The sequence below is a fragment of the Palaemon carinicauda genome, chromosome 17 (assembly GCF_036898095.1).
Source record: "Palaemon carinicauda isolate YSFRI2023 chromosome 17, ASM3689809v2, whole genome shotgun sequence".
Classification (NCBI taxonomy): domain Eukaryota; kingdom Metazoa; phylum Arthropoda; class Malacostraca; order Decapoda; family Palaemonidae; genus Palaemon; species Palaemon carinicauda.
In genome coordinates this window covers 628,593-647,805 of record NC_090741.1, presented here as the reverse complement: position 1 = coordinate 647,805, position 19,213 = coordinate 628,593, and the positions used below count along the sequence as shown (strand labels likewise).

Sequence of the window (19,213 nt, the reverse complement as noted above, 5' to 3'; positions counted from 1 at the left end):
CATGCACGGGTGAGGGGGAGGGACGAAAAACTTAACAAAAACAGAATTATAACAACTATAATTATGCAACTGACTTTGAATGTTCCAAGGATCACAGACCCCCGAAGGGACGTGTTCCCCGAGCTGAAAAGTTAAAAATACAATCATATTCATAAAAATAATTGAGACAAATAAAACGAAATAGCGACTCGGCCCGAAAAGCTATCATAGCCGTAGTACGGAGTAAGAGGTGAACGACCTCGAGAGAGGGGCCGTACTCCTCAAAGGCAACCATGGTGGCCTAGGAGTGAACGGCCGTGACCAAGAAGAGAATCGTGGTGGCCTAGGGCTAAGCCGGCGATCACTCTCGTAGACGTACACAACACATACACCGCACAACACTGAAAGCAAAGGAAACTTACTATTTTCTATACACAAGAATATATATAAACATCAATAATGTTTAAATATATTAAGTATAAGAAAAGGTAAGTTAAAAAGACAAAACAATAATGGCAGTCTAGTGAGGATGGGAGCGGAAACATCCGATCGCCATCCGAGCCAAAAGTAAAAGTGAGCCTTTCATCGGTGTGTGTGAGGGGGAAAGGTAGCAAGATAACCCTCCCTACCCCCCGCTAACTAGTGGAGGGGTAGTAAATCCTCGTTAAAATTCTTATGGCTCGTCATTCAGCTACGCCGAAGTAATTACCCCATGTAAATAGCGTGGTTTGTATTTCAGTTACGGAACAAATGAAGTGATTTTATAAGGTATTGGATACTAAAATTAGTAATACTAGGGTCAAACATAATATGTATAAGAGGGTATTACATAAAAGGGATGGTATAGTTGTACTGGATCAAGTCATATACTTGAATAAAACGGGTGAAGTCAAATAGTTAAATTTGACGGCTAGAGAAGAAATCCTATTGGTGGAGGAGAAGTCTATGCGCAGGGAGGAGGGGTTTTAGCGCAGAAGATCGAAACCTGCTATGTACAAATGAACGAACGAGAGCGACTACATCCGACAAGTAGAATGACACAAAAATAAATGAAAAACACTGCTAATGTTAGCATGTTATGCTAACATTGTCAATGTTAGATTGCGCAACTCAATATTACCGTATTTTTTTAAGAGACATACCCTTTGCAACGGCGCCTCCAAACTTTATCCTCTTCTACTGTTTTGTCTTTTCCTCCGTTTATTATACATCCAAGAAGGTAATGTATAGAGAAGAAAAGGCTTGTTTTACCATTATATACCGTTTCCCCAGTATGTTTTCCACCATTATATACCGTTTCGACAGTATGTTTTCCCCACCCAAAACTCCGAGTTCCCAATATCGTAGGATATAGATATATATATACAGTATATATTTCTGAAACTATTCATTTGCGACGGGAAAGAGTGTCATTTTCGAAGAGAACAGAATTTTTTCTATAGAAAAAAAGTGGTTTTTTTTCCTAGGTTACATTGTCCTGTTATACAGTACAATAATACCAAATATATATAACAAGGCCTTATATTTAAGCATTTTAACAGAAAATATATGTTTTCCTGTAGAAAATAACGTGATTTAACCGGTTTTCACCTTCATTTCAGTCGTAATAACAGCAACCAGTTCGGCTACTTAAAGTTAGTCGAACTGGTTGTTCTGTTTGTTTGTGGTTGAAATGAAAGTCAAATTCGGTCAAATCACATTATTTACTAAAGGAAAACATATATTATCTGTTCGAAATGAGAATCTGTAATACAGTAAAACTTTACCAAAATATATTTGGTTTATATATTTGGCTAGAAATTAATGTATCATTCATTTACCCTATAATAAAACGATATTTTCTGTTCAAAATATTGTCCGGTCCTTAACTATAATTTTACCTGAATAGGCTCTCGACATATTTATTTTTTTCTTTTCTATAGAACCTCAGCTTATTTATCCTCTTCTATGACGTATCCAATTATTTGTTTTCACTTGATATTTTGTCAATTTTCAATATATCTCTAATACTACAGGATATCTACCCACCACTATCCTCGATTAGATCACACTCTAAAGTGGACTACGGGGTTTTACTGATTAAGGCCATCAAACCTCCAGTTGATCATGCCAGGTACCTTGCAAGTGTTCAAGTAATATGTACATATAAATTAAACTTATATCTTACCGTTCTTTGTCTTTTGGAAACTCATGGCAAGTTCTCTCAGGATTATCCTCTTTAGAACAATAAAAAACACAACACCTACGCCTTACACAAACTCTTATGTCATGAGGCAAATCTAGGCTAATGAGGACTGTCAGTCCGGTTTGGTGTTTTGACATGACAAGTTGACTCACAACATTCTGAAATTAAAAATCGTTATATTGTTTCTCTGTATACAGAAACACATCGCACATGCTATCCAAAAGTTTCAGCCAATTAAACTCTGCATGGCTGAGTTAACAGAATCGACTTTGCGTGTTTATTTTTATTTATTTATAAAGCGATTTTTTCACTTATATTTCGAAATTTCGTATGTCCGGCAGAGAGGGAAGGCGAACGCGACTACGATCCACGAGAAAAGCCAGAGTTTTCAGACATATGGTGAAAGTTACATTGCATGAGTGTTTGTTTACTACAGTTCGTATATACATCGTGTTTTCACAACGTCCTTGTGAACTATAGCCTATAGCAAGGCCAATGTTACCTAAGGTCATAGAAATAACAAAAAGTAAGCATAGAGCAACATAAAAAACAACCAAAAAGAGAGGGATAAATGAAAAAGAGTACAAAGGTGGAACTTACTAACTGGCAACTCATGATAACCTTACACAAAGTGTATTGGTAAACATAGTTTAAATATCTCGCTTAGGGAGCCCTCGTGGAGGAATAAACTATATAAGTGCAAAGTAAGGTCATCATAATAATGTTATCTTTATTTTCTAAGTAAAAGAGCGAAAATTTATAGCAAATCTTTGGGAGCTCATCACTCAAAACATAGCCTACTTACTCACACTTACGTGTATTTTTTTCACTTATTTATTGTTCGATTTTAGAAAGATATGATTGAAAAGAGGAATAAAAAATACCACCATTTTGTATACCAGAGTTTTTATTTTCCTTTTCTCTTTTTTTTCATGATTATTTTACCCCTAGACGAAGAAAATTGAGAAAAAAAAGACATTTAAAAAAAGGAAAATCGAAAATCTGTCGCCCAGAATTATTCGAGTTCTAAAGAAATTTTGATGTATGATTTTCATTACAATTTGTGTCACATTAGTGGAGAAAAATCTACCTAATTTTTTTGTAAAAATCATGATTTTTGCTTATAAATCAAAAAGTTTTTGATCAAATGACTTGAAATATTTATATGATGAAGGTATATATATATATATATATATATATATATATATATATATATATATATATATATATATATATAAAATATATAGAAACTGTGTATTTTGAATCATTAGAAAAAGTGGCGGATATAGCAGACGGTCCCCTTAAGGTCTGGCCAGACCAACCGCGGCTAGCGGCGAGGTTAGCAGCATGAGGTTCCAGCTGAAAATTGAAACCTCAGGTATCTTATGTAGGTGGCCACATAGGAGGCGCGGGAAGCCTCAAGCCGCTGCAGTTGCCGCCAGACTATGTTTCATGTTTTAAAAAATCGCGGCGGCTCAAGCGTCTTCACCCAAGATTACGCCATTTTTCATCAGTTCCTGAGGGGGTACTCGTTCAATTGTTCGTTTCTAGCCATTACTAATCAACAATTGTTCCGTAACCCAATACAAACCATGCTATTTACATGGGGTAATTTGGCGGAGCTGAAATGACGAGCCATTAAATTTAAACGAGGGTTAACTACCCCCTTGCTAATTAGCAGGGGGTAGGGAAGGGGTAGCTAGCTACCCCTTCCCCCCTCACACACTGTGAATAGCTCAATTCACTTTTGGCTCGGGTGATGATCAGACGTCTCTGCTCTCACCCTCGCTTGACAGCCTTTAATTCTGCTTTCTCTTTAACTAGTGTGTGTGAAGTTGGCCTCGACTCTAACGATGCGTACTTGCCCTGGAGTTCCTAAGCGTTCATGTGGGACGTTTATGTCCTCTTTGGAGACGGACCCTCACGCCCTTTGCCCCCTTTGCCGAGGTCAACGGTGTGACAAGGAGAATGTGTGCAGTGAGTGCAGGGAGTGGCCTGCCTCCCAGTGGGAGAAGTTCGGCCGTAGACGCAAGAAGAAGCCCAAGAGAGACCGATCTCCTTCGAAGGTGACTTTGAAGAAGGAGGTCTCTAGGGATTCTCCTTGCGCCGCCCGAACCTCCTCCGAAGGTCTCCCTCGTCCGGCTTCACCTGTGAAACCGCCGAGTGAGATTGCAGGTCCTAGTGGTTTTTGCCAACCTCGTGGTGGTGGAGAGGGCGTGGCCTCCCTTAGCGAGGTTGTTCCCTCTCCTCCCCCGGGGGAGGATTTATTATATTTTGATGAATTCGACTGCACTGTTTCTAATCATGGTTTGTTTCAGCTTTGGGCTTCCTTGGGGCTTAAGGGCACTCCCTCCAAGGAAGGCCTGTTTGACTTGTTGCAGCTGGGGGCTGCAGTCAAACAGTCACCGGTAATTCCGGAGGTTTTTCCTTCGGACATTGTCGATACTGTGTTGTCTGCCCCTTCTGACGTGGCAAGTCTAACCCTTGATCCTGCTGCCTCGGATGTTGCTGATGTCCCAACACTCCCTTCCGCACAGCCTTTGGAGGGAAGGGTGGGGCCTCCGGTCTCTCCTGCGAGCTCGTCTCTCCCCCGGGGTAGCGTGCTTTCAGAGACACCCCTTCGAAGGACCGATGACCCTGACTCCTTACCCAGGGGTCGCATTCGTCGTAAGGCCCGTAGGCCTCTGCGAGAGAGGGGGCTCCCTTCTCCCTATCAAGGGGTGAAGAGGCGCCTCTTTGGGTCTCCTTCTCCTCCACCTGCGGAGGAACTACCTCGTCAGGAGAAGGTCATACCTGCAACATCTCTTGACTTCTCTGCGGATCGTTCGCGATCCACTTCTCCTGCCAAGTCTTCAGTGCTGCCGTCACCTGTAATCCTACAGGCACCGTCTCCTTCCGGGGAAAAGGCCTCTGGGGTTAAGTCCCTGGCCCTTGTGCGCGCACCTGCGCACTTGCGTGCAGTTGAGCGTAGATCTTCGTCTCCTCATCAACCATCGCCTGTTCGCCAGCGCTCTCCAACGCGCCAGCGATCTCCTGTTCGCCAGCGCTCTCCAACGCGGCAGCGATCTCCTGTGCGCCGGCGCTCTCCTGCTCGCCAGCACGCCCCTGGGCGCGCTCTTCATCTTAAGGATGGTCAATGCTCACCAACGCGCCAGCGATCTCCTTCTCGCCAGCGCCTTTCTGGGCGTGCTCTTCAGCCTGTGAAGAACCAGCGCTCCCCAACGTGCCAGCGATCTCCTGCGCACCAGCGCTCTCCCGCGCGCCAGCTCTCTCCTGGACATCCAGAGAAGGTGCAACGCCTTCCAACGCGCCAGCGATCTCCTTCTCGCCAGATCTCCACTGCTAGCCAGCTCTCCTTAGGGCACCCCCACCCTGAGAAGCAACAACTTCCTGATGGGCGCGCTGCTCACCGTCTCTCGCCTGTGCGCGCGCGCAAGCACTCACTAGTGCCTGTGCCTGTTGCACGCCCTGTGCCTGTTGCACGCCCTGTGCCTGTTGCACGCCCTGTGCGCCCACGCTCGCCAGCGCCCTCTAGATCTTCGGACTCAGACGCTCGCAAGGGTTCGCCTTAGCCTCGCACGTCGATTCTTGCGCTTCCAGTTGCCCCTGCGCGCCCTTCGATTTCTGAGCGCCTCTTAAGTTTGGCGCACTCACGCCCACGATCTCCTACTGCTCGCCCTTCACGCCAACACGCTGTGGGTCCTGCGGGCGGTAAAGAAGGGGCCTCTCCTACATGCGCCCCGATCGCTGACAGATCTGCGCGCCACCACTTGAGGGAGACTAAGTCTTCTAGGAGACATCTTTCTCCCTCCCACCATCACCAGCGCTCCCCTAAGAGGTCGCGCGGTCACTCGCCAGCTCCTTCTGTGGAGCTTTCTCCTGCGCATTCATATGCACGCTCTCCTAATCGATCTCGTGCATACCCTCCTGCGCGCCATTCACCTGCGCACCATTCACCTGCGCTCTCCTACGTGCATGCACCTGCGCATGCGCGCCATCACTCGCGGCCCTATGACCACCTTTCTCCTTCGCGCGAACGCTCGCTCACAGGTCGCTCGCCTACGCGTTATCGCGCTACCTCGCCCGCGCACGAAACTGTTTTCACGAGCTCTCCCGGGCGCGGCACTGCTCCCGCCCGTGTGGGTCATTCGGACCGCAAGGATCCTTAGCAGGATGCTCCTCCTGGGAGGCGTTCCCAGGATTCACCTCCGCGCAAGAGGAGGATAACGGCAGAACAAGGAAGATCAGCAGAGAGGTCTAGGCAGTCATCTCTTTCTTTTCAGGAAGGCCTCGTGGTGACCACTCCTAAGGGTCGCGAGATCCCCTTTTCTCCAGCGGGGATTGCTGACACAGCGTCAGTTACCCGTCTACCATGGTTCCGCCACATGATCAAGGCGGTGGTCCAGGCTATCAAGCCTTCCAGCACTGATAAGAGGCGGGACCCTGGGATGGGTTCTCCACCGTTGAAGAAAAGGAAAGGAGTGGGCTTCGTGGTAACTCCTCCCCGGGAAAAGCTGGTCTCCAGGAACCTCATCAGGCGGACCCCTTCCCCTTCTCCAACCTCTGCAGCTCCACCCCCTCCTGTAGATGAGTTTATCTCGTCCTCGGGGGACTCCTCTGACTCGGAGAATTCGCCCTTGGCACCAAGGGGGGAATTTTCTCCGGATAGGGGAGAGGTTGCACGGGAAGAGGTTCCTCCTCGGGCGTCGGTGTTGGAGTCCTATTTTCCTTCCAGGAGGGAATCGAAGGACACCAAGACTGTTCCGAAATCTTCGTCGAAGATTCGTCAAGAACCAGCAATCCCTAGGGAGGACGTCCACGTTTCTCCCCAAGAAGACCTCTTGGGGATGGGAGACTTAGCTGCCAGTCCACCAAAAGGAGAGCACAGCGAGTCAGAACACGCGTTCTGGCAGGTCCTTGGTTTGATGAGGGAGCTCAACAAAATCAAGGACCCGGAGACAGCCCCTCGTGAGGGGAAAGACACCGTGCTTGACGAGGTCTTTGGTGTCCAGAAGCCCCCCAAGACTAGTGCGGCTTTGCCCTGGTCTAAAGGGGTGAAAGGCGCCAGGGACAAGGTCAAAGCTCAGCTCTCCGGTCTGGCCTCCTCAGGACGTTCTTCTGCCGGGTTTAGACTCCTCCCTCCTCCTCTAGTCCAACAGAGGAGGTATTTCGAGATCGACGGGGAGTCTTGCATGTCTCTTCCACTCCATCATTCTGTGGAGGAACTAGCTAAGGGAACTTCTTTCGAGAAGCTCTCGACCCGGCAGGTGACATTTACGGCGTCAGAGACCCAAAACCTGGAGAAAGTCGCTAAGAGGGCCATGCAGGCAACTTCGTGGCTTGATCTCTGGCTTGGGTCTCTGGGCATCCTATTGCGATCTGAGGATCTGTCCAAGGAGAGCAATAGGAAGGCCTTGGAGACCTTCCTCCTCTCGGGCACTCGCTCTATTGAGTTTCTAGCTCACCAGGTCACTAACCTGTGGGCTAACTTGATCCTCAAAAGACGCGATTCAGTGTCCGAGAGGTTCCATCCGAAGGTCCCCACTGCAGACGTCAGCAGGCTCAGACACTCCTCTATTTTTGGAGGGGAGTTACTGGAGCCTCGTGACATGGAGCAGTCGGCTGAGAGGTGGAGGAGGTCGAACCAGGACTCTCTCCTCCAAAGGGCCCTGACATCTCGGCCCTATAAACCTCCAGCTCCTCCACAAAAACGTCAACAGCAGCCTCGCAGGACACCTAAGCAGGCTCCGGCAGCTAAGGCAAGCGTGTCTAAGCCGTAGTCCTTTCAGCCGAAAGACAAGAGACGCGGCAAGTCCTCTAAGGGAGGTAGAACTCCTAGAGGAAGCGGCAAAGGTCGCAAACACTAGGAGTGGCAATCCCCCCGCGTGTCCACCTGTGGGGGGATGCCTAAGAAGTTGCGTGCAGAGGTGGCAGCAACTCGGGGCCGACCCTTGGACGGTCTCTGTGATCGGCCAAGGGTATCGCGTCCCGTTCACAACATCTCTACCTCCCCTGACAGCGAATCCAGTGTCGTTGAACTCCTATGCCTTGGGATCGGCAAAGGGGTTGGCCCTCCGGGCAGAAGTCGAGACCATGCTCAAGAAGGATGCTCTCCAGGAGGTCGACGACGGCTCCCCAGGCTTCTTCAGTCGACTCTTTCTTGTAAAGAAGGCGTCTGGAGGCTGGAGACCGGTCATCGACCTCTCAGCACTGAACAAGTTTGTCATACAGACTCGGTTCAGTATGGAGACAGCGGACATGGTCAGACTTGCAGTGAGACCACAAGACTTTATGTGCACTCTGGATTTGAAGGACGCGTACTTCCAGATCCCCATCCATCCGTCTTCCAGGAAGTACTTAAGATTTGGCCTAGACGGCAAGACCTACCAGTTCAAGGTGCTGTGTTTCGATCTCTCCACGGCACCCCAGGTGTTCACCAAGGTGTTCACTCTGATCTCGTCGTGGGCTCACAGGAACGGCATCCGTCTCCTTCGTTATCTGGACGACTGGCTGATCCTGGCAGACTCGGAGTCGACCCTTCTGCGTCACCGGGACAGGCTTCTGGAAGTTTGCCAAGATCTAGGGATCTTGGTAAATCTCGAGAAGTCCTCTCTGCGCCCTACGAAGAAACTGGTATATCTAGGCATGAAACTAGACACGATTCTCCACAAAGCCTTTCCATCAGACGAAAGGATAGCAAGGCTGAGGAAGGTAGCAGAACCTTTCCTCAGACGAGGAGAGCTTCCGGCCCAACTGTGGTTACGTCTCTTAGGCCATCTATCATCTTTGGTCCGTCTTGTTCCAAACGGCCGCCTCAGGATGAGATCCCTTCAGTGGCGGCTGAAGTCTCAATGGAATCAGGGAAACGATTCCCCGGACTTCCTAGTTCCCATAGGACCTTCGGAACGGACGGACCTTCGATGGTGGCTGGACGACGAGAACCTACGGAAGGGAGCAGATCTCCTCGTCCTCCCCCCAGATTTGACTCTGTTTACGGACGCGTCAAATCTAGGGTGGGGGGCCCACATTCTGAACCAAAGGGCCTCAGGCCTTTGGTCAGAATCGGAAAGGTGCCTCCACATCAACCTGCTAGAATTGAAGGCCGTTTTTCTGGCTCTTCAACAGTTCCAACAAACCCTGGCGGGCCACTCCGTGGTGGTGATGAGCGACAACACCATGGTAGTGGCTTATATCAACAAGCAGGGAGGCACCTTCTCGCAACAGCTATCCCATCTTGCAGTAGAGATTCTGAGATGGTCCGAGACCCGCTCGATCTCACTGACAGCTCGCTTCATTCCTGGCAAGAGGAATGTACTCGCCGACAGCCTCAGCAGGGCGACGCAGATAGTGAGTACTGAGTGGTCCTTGGACCCTCAGATAGCCAACAAAGTCCTGACTTTGTGGGGCTCTCCGACTGTAGATCTGTTTGCGACAGCCTTGAATTTCAGGCTGCCCCTTTACTGCTCTCCAGTCCCGGACCCCAAGGCTTTCTGGCAGGATGCCTTTCAACACAGGTGGGACAACATGGACGTTTACGCCTTCCCACCTTTTTGTCTGATGAGAAGGGTGCTCAACAAGACCAACCTATCGGTCAACCTTTCCATGACTCTCATAGCTCCGCTATGGCATCATGCGGAATGGTTCCCAGATCTTCTGCGGCTCCTAACGGAACCCCCAAGAGAACTCCCTCCACGTCACGAGCTACTCAAACAACCACATTGCAACATCTTCCACAAGGCCGTAGCTTCGCTTCGGCTTCACGCCTGGAGACTATCCAGGGACTCCTCACGGAGAGAGAATTTTCTCAGCAGGTTGCGGACAGGATGTCTCGGCACCTGCGAGAATCCTCGGCCAACGTCTACCAGGCGAAGTGGAAAGTCTTTTGTGGTTGGTGTCGTGGAAGGGGTTTCTCTCCGCTCGATGCCTCTATTCCAGCAATAGCGGAGTTCCTTGTTTATCCTCGGGAGGAAATGCGCCTTTCGGTCTCGGCTGTGAAAGGCTATCGCTCAGCCTTAAGCTTAGCCTTCAGGCTGAAAGGAGTGGATATTTCCTCTTCGTTGGAACTTTCTCTACTCATACGCAACTACGAACTTACTTGCCCCCAGTCGGAAGTCAGACCCCCTCCTTGGAACGTGGTTCAAGTGCTCAGGGATCTGAAAAGAGCTCCCTTTGAACCATTACGCCAGGCGTCTGATCGCCACCTAACGTGGAAGACGGCGTTCCTACTCGCGTTGGCCTCTACCAAACGAGTAAGCGAACTTCATGGTCTCTCCTACGACGTTGCCCGTTCAAGGGGATGGGGGGAGGTAACGTTCAGGTTCGTCCCTGAGTTCATTGCTAAGACTCAAAACCCTGGGGTGTCGGATCCAAGATTCGACTCCTTCAAGGTAACGAGTCTACGTTCTGTAACAAATGACCCAGACCATCTGTTACTGTGCCCAGTCAGGAGTCTGAGGCGCTACCTCAAGAGAACGGCTGCAGCCCGTCCTCATGTGCAAGCTTTGTTTGTGAGCACAGGGAGGACGAAGAGGAGGGTCACCACGAACTCCATCTCTTCATGGATTCGCAAGGTGATAAGCAGCACCTTGAATCCCGACTCTCCTCCGTCACGTCGTCCCAGAGCTCATGACGTCAGGGGTGTTGCTACTTCCCTGGCCTTCAAGAGGAACTTCTCTGTGACGCAGGTTTTACAAGCTGGGGTCTGGAAACGTCAGACGACGTTCACAGCCCACTACCTGCAGGACGTGACCCACAGGAACCTCGATACGTTTTCTATCGGTCCTGTGGTGGCTGCACAACAGCTGGTCTAACCTCAGGCTCCTTACTGGACAAGTAGCAGAAGGTTGAGGGCATTGTTACCCGGTTTTAGTCTGCGTGAATGAAAGAGTATGTCTGGCCCTTACTTCTTTCTTCATTCTCCCCTCTCTTGGGGATAGCAGCATCCAGGCCTTTGCACAGCTGACCTCAACCTCTGCAGGTAAACCATGCTTCCTTGTGCTCCTAGTATTAGCTTTAATACTGTTGCGTCCCCCATACCCTGACGAGGTGGTATTGGGTACGTCCTAGCCTAGGGTTCCACATAAGGAATTCCAGGTCAACTTCCTAGGACGAGTCACGTTATTCTCCTTCACACACATCCTAGTAGGCCGCACGATGGTCAAACATGACAGCGTGCGAGGGTTAAGGACTCCCGTTCCTTGAGTTCTACAACTCGGAATTGGAGTCCCCGGGTAAAGCCGAAGCCAGAAGGCTGGGGACTTTCCGCCCTTCCTAAGGGTAAGTCACCCCATGTAAATAGCATGGTTTGTATTGGGTTACGGAACAAATGACAAATTTCGTAGATAATTTGTATTTTTCCTACCATACAAACCTTAGCTATTTACGCAAATGTTACCCGCCAGCCCTGACCCCCAAGTCAAGTCCTACCTTTAAGTGAATTGAGCTATTCACAGTGTGTGAGGGGGGAAGGGGTAGCTAGCTACCCCTTCCCTACCCCCTGCTAATTAGCAAGGGGGTAGTTAACCCTCGTTTAAATTTAATGGCTCGTCATTTCAGCTCCGCCAAATTACCCCATGTAAATAGCTAAGGTTTGTACATACATATACCAAAGGCACCTCCCCCAATTTTGGGGGGCGGCCAACAACAACAAGAAACAAAACAAAAAGGGGACCTCCACTCTCTACGTTCCTCCAGCCTAACCAGGGACTCAGCCGAGTTCAGCTGGTACTGCTAGGGTGCCACAGCCCAACCTCCCACATTTCCACCACAGATGAAGCTTCATACTGCCGAGTCCCCTACTGCTGCTACCTCCGCGGTCATCTAAGGCACCGGAGGAAGCAGCAGGGCCTACCGGAACTGCGTCACAATCGCTCGCCATTCATTCCTATTTCTAGCACGCTCTCTTGCCTCTCTCACATCTATCCTCCTATCACCCAGAGCTTTCTTCACACCATCCATCCACCCAAACCTTGGCCTTCCTCTTGTACTTCTCCCATCAACTCTTGCATTCATCACCTTCTTTAGCAGACAGCTATTTTCCATTCTCTCAACATGGCCAAACCACCTCAACACATTCATATCCACTCTAGCCGCTAACTCATTTCTTACACCCGTTCTCACCCTCACCACTTCGTTCCTAACCCTATCTACTCGAGATACACCAGCCATACTCCTCAGACACTTCATCTCAAACACATTCAATTTCTGTCTCTCCATCACTTTCATTCCCCACAACTCCGATCCATACATCACAGTTGGTACAATCACTTTCTCATATAGAACTCTCTTTACATTCATGCCCAATCCTCTATTTTTTACTACTCCCTTAACTGCCCCCAACACTTTGCAACCTTCATTCACTCTCTGACGTACATCTGCTTCCACTCCACCATTTGCTGCAACAACAGACCCCAAGTACTTAAACTGATCCACCTCCTCAAGTAACTCTCCATTCAACATGACATTCAACCTTGCACCACCTTCCCTTCTCGTACATCTCATAACCTTACTCTTACCCACATTAACTCTCAACTTCCTTCTCTCACACACCCTTCCAAATTCTGTCACTAGTCGGTCAAGCTTCTCTTCTGTGTCTGCTACCAGTACAGTATCATCCGCAAACAACAACTGATTTACCTCCCATTCATGATCATTCTCGCCTACCAGTTTTAATCCTCGTCCAAGCACTCTAGCATTCACCTCTCTCACCACTCCATCAACATACAAGTTAAACAACCACGGCGACATCACACATCCCTGTCTCAGCCCCACTCTCACCGGAAACCAATCGCTCACCTCATTTCCTATTCTAACACATGCTTTACTACCTGTGTAGAAACTTTTCACTGCTTGCAACAACCTTCCACCAACTCCATATAACCTCATCACATTCCACATTGCTTCCCTATCAACTCTATCATATGCTTTCTCCAGATCCATAAACGCAACATACACCTCCTTACCTTTTGCTAAATATTTCTCGCATATCTGCCTAACTGTAAAAATCTGATTCATACAACCCCTACCTCTTCTAAAACCACCCTGTACTTCCAAGATTGCATTCTCTGTTTTATCCTTAATCCTATTAATCAGTATTCTACCATACACTTTTCCAACTACACTCAACAAACTAATACCTCTTGAATTACAACACTCATGCACATCTCCCTTACCCTTATATAGTGGTACAATACATGCACAGACCCAATCTACTGGTACCATTGACAACACAAAACACACATTAAACAATCTCACCAACCATTCAAGTACAGTCACACCCCCTTCCTTCAACATTTCAGCTTTCACACCATCCATACCCGATGCTTTTCCTACTCTCGTTTCATCTAGTGCTCTCCTCACTTCCTCTATTGTAATCTCTCTCTCATTCTCATCTCCCATCACTGGCACCTCAACACCTGGAACCGCAATTATATCTGCCTCCCTATCATCCTCAACATTCAGCAAACTTTCAAAATATTCCGCCCACCTTTTCCTTACCTCCTCTCCTTTTAACAACCTTCCATTTCCATCTTTCACTGTCTCTTCAATTCTTGCGCCGGCCTTCCTTACTCTCTTCACTTCTTTCCAAAACTTCTTCTTATTCTCTTCATAGCTAAGGTTTGTATGGTAGGAAAAATACAAATTATCTACGAAATTTGTCATTTTATTGGGAGGTGTTTCGGAGAGCAAAAATAGATTAAATAAATGGAAGTTATGGCAATCAACTGCAAATGGTTGGTAATAAAATAGTGGGTAGGCCTACGTCTTTTTGTGCTTTGCAACCTATTTTTTGGGCTCAAGCCATGTCGTCCTGATGGAAGGTTCCTTCAGTAGCTTCCTTTGGATATATATAACTACTAAATATTCCCCGAGAATTTAACTAAAGGTTTTCACAGAATTCTAACTTCTGGAGCGAGTATTCTAAGGGTTAACCTTATAGAATATCGTATATCAACAGGGGACGCATGCATTAACACGTCACATGGCCATCTGCACCCCACCTAGCGTTTACGCTTCGAGGGGAAGATGTGGCGAGTGAATGTGGGAGGTAACTGGGGTGCCGTTCCAAAGATACTCTCCCTTCGTCACTGTTACGATACTCGCAGCTGCATGACGTCACGTCCGTCCTCTCCATTCCTCTCTTAGTAGCCATAACGACGATTGTTTTGTTCCCAGTTATCGCTATATTTCGTGTGCATCCTTCAAGATGTCTCAGCCTTCTGCTTCGCCTTCCCCTGGAAAGTTGAGTACCAGGTTCTTGTATTGTTTAAATAAGCTCTGGCCGTCGAGTAACGATTTTTTACGCTAAAATCTTGTGTTTTGTGGCCGAGCTGTGCCTTGCCTCGGGTCGCCATTTACGGCGCTGCTGTTCTCTTGCATGCGTTATTTAGTTAGCCAGAACAGCCTTCCCCGACCTTTTAACCGAGATAAATCTTTAGTTATTTAGTCTTCATTATTAGGAATAAGTTATATTATGCCAATAGTGGTCTTCGGCGATCTTAGTTAGCCGACCCCATACTAGCCTTTCAGCCTAGCATAGGCTACAGCCTAGTGTTCATGTTTGCTTCTGCATGATATAATAAATGTTCCTAGTGTTATGTTTATGAAGATATAGGCTTCGTTAGCCAGCATAGCCTTCACGGCCTTATAACTAAATTTATCTTAGGTTATTTAATCTTCAATTTTAGGAATAGTTAATTTATGCCGTTGTGGTCTTCGGCGCTCCTAGCCAGTCGACCCCATACTAGCCTTTAAGCCTAGCATAGGCCGCAGCCTAGTATTCATATTTACTTCTGCATATGAGTGTTCCTAGTGTTATTTTAAGGATGATTTAGGCATTTTTAAACATATACAAGATTCCATGTTGCATATATTTTCGCCTTCGAGGAACCATACAAGGAACGGTGCCTGGTCCAACCAGGCCATACCTAACCCAACGCTGGGATCCTTGTATGCTTCCTTATCTCCCTCTGGGTAGCCTTGCATTTCCTAGTCCTTTACCCGAAACACTTCGGGTAGGTAAGGTTAGGTAGTTCTTCCCTCTTCCCTCCCATAGTGTATGGGGGGATTTCGGTCAGAACCCCAGAGTACTTATCGTTCATCCCAGTCCACCCCTAAGGAACGTCTTTCCCTTGGGTATCGACTGAGATTGAAGGTGGGGGGGCCTAGCCCTTCCCCCCTAGACTGCTCTTGGTTGGGACTTGTCCCTTCCTCCTGTAGCCTAGCGATATACATCCCCAGCCTTACCTAATCTAGGAGGAGATCTCCTGGTTTAGGTTAGGCCTTGGGGGTCTCTGTTTTATTATAGTTTAGGTCAGTACACCAATTATGTTCCTACTCTGAGCTAACCTACCCTAGGGTTGGAGAGCGCCTCTCTCCTGCCTGGGTAGTATAGAAAACAGATTCCCCCACCCTCTGGGAGCTTTAGGGTCACGATCCCTTTTGCCCCCTCACCCCCCCTACCCCACTCTATTCTTTGTGTCAGGTTGCCTTCACACCCCTGTCTGCTGTCCTACAATTCCTCCTCAGGGAGAATGGTAGGTTAAGCTGCGCTCTCCTGCCTGGGTGGCCGCTCTGCTACACTTCCCCCTCATAGTCGAACTATGGGGTTGTGTTAGCGGCCGCCCTTCCAGCAGGAGATCACCCTCCCACCCCCCCTGTCTAGAGTGTTCTCTGATCCTCCCTTGAATTACCTTGGGCACCCAGCCGTCTGCCGGCTCCCTGCCATGGGATGATAGCGTCCCCCACCCCTATCATGAGTACACTCCTTCCGGAGGAAAGCCGGTTGGGTATCGGACATTACCCTTCCTCCTTCCCTCCTTCTCTTTCTCTCTCCTATCATGGTGCTGGTCCACTTCCGCCGCCTGCCGGAGGCGGCCGCCGGCACGTCAGGTAACTTCCTACTATGTAGGACCTTCCTATCTCAGGTTTACCCAAGGCAACACCCTGCCGGCTGGCGGGGGCCACCGCCCCTTGCCGCCGCCAGTCATCAGCACACCCGGTGACCTTCCTACTTCATAGGACTTCCTGTCTGAGTTCCATCCATGGCGCTACCCTGCCGGCTGCGCTGCCGGCGACCACTGCCGGTGGCTTCTGCCGCCGCTGCCGCCGCCGCCGCCGCCGCCGCCGCCGCCGCCGCCGCCGCCGCCGCTGCCGCCGGCTTCTCAGACACCTTCCATCTTATGTACCCAGTAGGTTCACCATCGCCGGCAGCCGCTCCGCCCTGCCGGCGACCTGCCGCTGTGCCCGCGGTCGCCCCTTTAAGTGTTTCCTACCTCTCTACTACTTAGAGCATAGCCTTGACGGATTCACCCCGCCGGACCAGGCCTCTGGCTTGCCGGCAAAGCGACACGGCTTCCAGGGACAAGCACCCCTTCCCCCCGGCAGTTGACCTATACATCCATATAGCCAGACTGATCTTCTTTGCTATCTCATACCCTGAAGACAGTCTCTGAGCTGTATGAGTATACTATACAATTTTCCAGCATACGCTGTGCTTCTCAGTGCAGTCTCTTACCGGGACCTTCCAAATATTGAGGGGTTTATCCTTTTCCCCTCCTTTATCTAAGTTCTGAGCGATCTCAGACCTCCTCTACCCTGCAGACAATTCCTTTACAAGGAAGCCCAGGCTGGCTTCCCCATAGGGATACTATTCCCTCTCCTATAACCACAGGTTTTAAGGAATTGCCACCAGAAAAGGTCGCGGTACCTGGCTGGACGGGATTCACAAGTATGTGTCTTCCTACTTCTTTTCTAGCTCACCTATCCAGAGCTCACATAACACAATTCTAAGCTAAGAATTAGTTTAAGGAATCTTAATTTAAGAGTAATGTAAGTCATGACTCTATTTCCATGTACTCATGTTCTCTTTCTTTTACAGGAGGAGTATAAGAAATGCGAAAGTCCCTTCTGCTCGGTCCGCCGCCCGGACTTTTACGGGCATGGTGCGTGTCGGACTCACGACCCTTGTACGGCGAAAAAGGGCAACCTCAAATACTGGGATCCAGTCTCCTGCCCAGTCTGCAAAGGCCTCCTTGATGAGGGATTTGACAACCCCCCGTCCTTAGAAGCCAGGGACAATGCTCAAGAGAAACTGCGCAGGTGGGTGCGCGGTTTCCAGAAAAACACTGCCGGACCGTATCTCCCCAACGAGAAGATGAGGGCCATCCTGTTTCCGAAAGCGTCGGCAGATTCTGTGATCCCCCAGGATCAGATCTCACTAGTTCAAGTAACCGTTGAAACGGACATCGAGAGTACGCTTAGCAAGTATAGTTCTAGACGAGGTGGAGAAGATGTCGGACGTGTCCGACGACACTGAGAGGACCCTCATGGGCGAGGATCCGGAGGACGAAGAGGATCAGGTGGAATACCCTGATTCGGTAGGCGAGGCCGCCCCTCCACCTCCGGCAGCTCCTGTAGTGACCGAGGAGCCAGTCCCCTTTACCTCCGCCGCACCGCAGCCCGTGCTGCCTGTCAACGAGGATGCCATCCGGGTATTGGTGGCCTTAATGGACGAGAGGCTTAGTAAGCATTCCGCCCAGATCACAAGTCGTTTCTTGGAAATGAGGCAACCGAAGAAGATCTCAGTTAAAGATCTTCCTTCCTGCTTGGAGTCTAACCCTAGGAGATACGCCGAGCATATGCCAATCACAACTGGCAAGATCTTTTGAAACGACAAGCTTGGGTCTATCCTCCTGGAAGAAGTGGAATTCTTCCCGAACTTTGAGGCTTACCCGGACTGTTACGTCCGACTTAAGACCGAACCGGCCTCCAAGGAGGAGACTGAGCCTAAGGAGGTGATCGTGTTTGATCACTCAAAGGCCCAAGCTTTACTGGCAGACTGCCTGAAGAGCCGCGGCTTCACTAATTCGAAAATGCCGGCTCTAAGCAAGAAGCACCCGTCCTTTCTTGCTCCCTCTTCCACATCCTTCCCCTTCGTGGAAAAAGCTTTCCATGCAGTCATGAAGGCGGTGGAAGAAGGAAAACCCTGTCCTACCCTGGAGGAGTGTAGGCCACTCTCCCTCGCCCTTCCCCCCGACGACAAGTTCTGGAAAAATATCCAGTACACCTTCACGGTTGGGAAGCTGGACCCTGACGTAGCCGGACGTCAGTTTAACGAGGACCTCCCGAAATTGAACGACCACCTTCTTCGTCGGGAGCAAGAGACCAAGGAGAGACTGGCTGCCTCCCTGTCTCTCCAGATTCAGCTCGAGGTCATGGCTGGGGACGTTAGGGCCCGCATCTCTATATGGTTCTGGCAAAAACCCACCTTGTGACTGTGATGAAGGACCTGTACAGCGGCAGTGAAACACGAACCCCGGAAACTTATCTCTTCCAACATCTGGGGTAAACATCTCTTTCACTCTGACTTGGTGAAAGAGATCGTCGACAAGGCCGCCTCCGAGAATAGGAACCTTCTCAACAAATGGGGCATGTCGAGAAAGAGGAAATCCTCCCAGGATGAAGGCCCTCAGCCTAAGAGGAAATCTGCTAAATCCTCAAAACCAAGACCCCAGCAGCGTCAACAGAAACGCCAGTTTCCGGCTCCCGCTACTCCCCAAGTGGTCTCTCAACCGCAGCAGACCTTTCAGTTGGTCCCCCAACCAGTGGTGTCACAATCACCGGCCTTTACCCCTGCCTACGAGCGTCAGTCAACTACCTTTCGTCCCAGAGGTAGAGGCTCAGGCTGAGACTCCTCGCGCCGCCCCTCCAGGGGCAGAGGAGGGAGGGGAGCTAGCGGCCGAGGTGGCAAGTCCTCGGGAAACCAGAAGCAATGAAGTGCTTCCGGTGGGAGGAAGACTCCACCACTTTCAGGATCGCTGGACCTTCGATCCTTGGGCACACAGCATCATCAAGAAGGGACTGGGTTGGAGCTGGATGCAACCACTTCCAACCTTCCACCAATTCTTCCAGCCATCAACCCCCCTCTTGGAAGAATATGTCCTAGAACTCTTGAACAAGAAGGTGATCAAGAGGGTAAAGTCCACCAGGTTCCAGGGAAGACTGTTTTGTGTTCCCAAGAAGGACTCAGACAAATTCAGAGTCACTCTG

The 19,213-nt window shown here is 49.4% G+C and overlaps 1 protein-coding gene across 1 annotated transcript; it reads left to right on the top strand.

Moving 5' to 3' along the window:
- The first annotated feature begins 4,049 nt into the window (after positions 1-4,049).
- LOC137655991 (serine/arginine repetitive matrix protein 1-like) lies at positions 4,050-17,229 on the top strand. Its single transcript, XM_068390186.1, has 5 exons — positions 4,050-4,118; positions 5,047-5,586; positions 6,448-6,657; positions 16,184-16,353; positions 17,043-17,229. Exons 1-5 carry the CDS (start codon positions 4,050-4,052, stop codon positions 17,227-17,229), a joined length of 1,176 nt encoding a protein of 391 aa, XP_068246287.1.
- The last annotated feature ends 1,984 nt before the right edge of the window (positions 17,230-19,213 follow it).